The 3,007-nt window shown below is 39.2% G+C and overlaps 1 protein-coding gene across 2 annotated transcripts in view; it reads right to left on the bottom strand.

Moving 5' to 3' along the window:
- GRIA4 (glutamate ionotropic receptor AMPA type subunit 4) overlaps window positions 1-3,007 on the bottom strand; it is a 398,719-nt gene that overhangs the window by 40,613 nt on the left and 355,099 nt on the right. For both annotated transcript variants that reach the window (XM_003801165.2, XM_003801164.2), the window contains exon 13: window positions 492-739. In XM_003801165.2, coding sequence (XP_003801213.1) covers window positions 492-739 — 248 coding nt within the window. The remainder of the gene's footprint in view (window positions 1-491; window positions 740-3,007) is intronic.

The following is a 3,007-nucleotide window of genomic DNA, read 5'->3' as shown; positions in this document are numbered from 1 at the left end:
CTCATCCAACCTCAGGAAAATCTAAAATAGAATGATGCCATAAGAAATAAATATTGAAATGGAAAAAAAAAAGTGATTGGCTAAGAAGAGGTTGATTTCTTCTTACTCAGAAATTAGTGGCCAGGCATAATTAAAAAAAATGATAAAATGTAGAATTGTTATGGACAGAATGATAGCATAGATTTTGGTGGCCAAAAAAGGTTGATGAGCTATGGAAGCAAATGTTACCCATGTTGTAGGCCCACTGGAAGCAGCTAGTGTTCAACCACTGTGGTTTTTATATGGCCTTCAAAGATAAATGTCAAGTATAATTAATTATTCTAAAAATTAAAAAAAAATTACCTGATTGTTGGTCAAAAATATGAAATGGGGAAAAGAAAATAAACAGACATACCATGTTCACACACAAAACAAAACAACTCTCTCAGGGACATCAGGGAAGGTGGAATACTATAACAACACATGTTATATTGTTATACTATCCCACCCACCTTAATGAGGAACCCTTGGGCGTTGCTACTCCATAGCCTTTCGAATCCAGATTGCCTCCCACTTTCATCGTGTCACACGGCTTTCGCTGCTCAATGTATTCATTCATAGTGGACTCCAGGAGAAAGGCAAATTTGCCCTTGGATTTGCGGACGCGAGCTACTCCCTCAGCTGTGGTCCTCGTGAACACTGATGGCTCTGCTGACCGCATGTAGGTCCACATCTTTTCATACACTGCTATTTTTGATCTCTGGAGGAAATTGAAATTAAATATAGGAAAGAAGGGAACAACATGTTAATATTGCCTGAACCAAGATCATGATAAAGCCTTTAGTATCTTTCCAGTGTCCTCTCCCTCCAATTTGCCATTGGTAACTAACAGTAACATTACTCTCTTCAAACTGGAAAACCACCTTTCCAAACTATTTAAGGAAATCATTGAAATACCACAGACATCTAAAGTGGTATGTGAAGAAGCCTGCACTGCACCCCCTGCCATAGCAGTTATGGTACTAAGCCGCTTAAATTGCGTATTATTGTTCTGTTAATGTAGAATGACATGAAGTTGAACAGTTAGTTATGTCACTTTCATAGTCAACCTGAAAAGGACCAGATAAGAACTGATTTCATGTTTATGAAATTTCCTTTCATACTGTATTTGAGTCTTAACAAATAAACAGCTATTTTATTTTTATCTTTTTCCCATCCCTCAGTGTTTTAAAAAATTTCATTCTAATAAGATGTATACAGAAGCGCACTCAGTATCAAGTCAGTAATTGAACACCACAGGAGGAGGTGAAATCTGCTATAATTTACAAACTGAATATCTGTAACATAAGAATCAAACTCTAGCTTGGTCAAAACATTTTAGACTTTTTCTAACAAAATCTCCAAATAGAACATATATTGAACTTTAAACAGAAATGATTCCTATTTTCCCACTCTATATTTTAGAGAGCTAGTCATGTTAATCCCCAGACTCCATCCAAGAAACTTATTTATGCTGGGAGAATAGGAACTGAAGACCCCATTGCTGGCAAGGGAAATACCCCCCTAAAAATAGAAAAATTAAAAAGTAAGCTGAGCAAGTCAGAACAAAGAAAAGTCAGCTACTTTACACTGAAGCTTGCCACTGCTAGCAAGCTTCCTGCCTTTTCTGAAATTCTAGCCTGTTGTGGATACAGCTTAAAAACCCCCCTGCTGGGTCTGTGAGCAATCTGAGGAAAAATGGTCATAGAAGAGGCTATAACAAAGACCTAGAAAGATAACTGCTTAGTAAACAGGCAAAGCAGATACCCATTCTGGAGATTTGCATTTGCCTGGGGCAGTGACCAAGGGAGCAGCTCGACCCCTGAGATCTGAGCAGAAGAGCTTATATCCCTTACCGCAGAGGAAGATCCTCTGTGATGGTGATGGGAGGAAAATGCCTCCCTCCCACAGATCCCTCAGAGGAGATTAATGCTGGGGTGTTTTACTCCACAGAGAACTAGCGGAGTTTAACACCTTCCTAGAAATCTGTGTGTGTGATCTCAGGCCGGAGCCTCTCCCAATACCAATACAAGGCTCCGATTTCAGATTTCTTAAGGTTATCCTTAAGGTTAATAATAATAACAATAGGAGCTGATGGGATCAATCTGAGAAACTGCTGGTGTCTTTGTTCCCTCCCTCATTTCACCCTCTGGGCAAATAGACTTTAATAAAAGCAGAGTGGGGCAAACACTCTGGGCCCTTGCTGGACTCTCACAATGGGCAATGGACCCCTGAGCTCCCACCTTTATTTCTACTCTGTGTCTCATGTCTCTTTCTTTACTGTTGCTTCTAACTCTGTATTTCTTCAGTCGGTCACTGCCAGTTTCCACAGGTCTCAGCAGACCCTCCTCTTGGTGTGGGACCCTGACGACTTCTCTTTGGAAATCACTTCTGTCGACCGACCTTGGCTCTACCGCTTTACTCCCACCAGGTCCTTTGCTGGTTTCCGCATTCACTTGACACTTTGTTTTTGTTCACACACACATTTTTAATGTACAAATATATCCAAAAGAATCCAGATGTCCCCAAAAGATGTATTTAATAAGACAGAAAGGCCTGGATCCTGTTTAATAATGTAATGATACACACAGACTTTGCCTGGTGTGATTGTATTTGTTAAACAACAAGGTGCTCACATTTTGTAATGAAAGGCAATGGAGAGGCCGTTCGCCTACTTAGGTCTGTGTGTGAGGCCCAATCCCAAGTAGCAGGTACACTTATTTGCACTGAGCTTCCTTTGTTTACCGGAACATAGATTCGATAAGAAGCACTTTTTCCTTAATCAGCAAAATGACGTGAATAGCAAACTTAAGAGTACACATATTTGGACAAAATTTTTTCAAGTTTTGTGCAAAGAAATTGACAAAAGTATTATTCAAAACTTTGGTTCTATAAGATGAGAAATTAGTAATCAATAAACCTAATTAATAAACCATGTGATTGATACACTGAACATCAAAGAAAAAGATACTCATGGCAATGTGTATTC

The sequence above is a fragment of the Otolemur garnettii genome, unplaced genomic scaffold (assembly GCF_000181295.1).
Source record: "Otolemur garnettii isolate 467f Iridium unplaced genomic scaffold, OtoGar3 scaffold00200, whole genome shotgun sequence".
Classification (NCBI taxonomy): domain Eukaryota; kingdom Metazoa; phylum Chordata; class Mammalia; order Primates; family Galagidae; genus Otolemur; species Otolemur garnettii.
The sequence above is the reverse complement of the archived record's forward strand: the minus strand, read 5'-3'. Positions and strand labels throughout refer to the sequence as shown.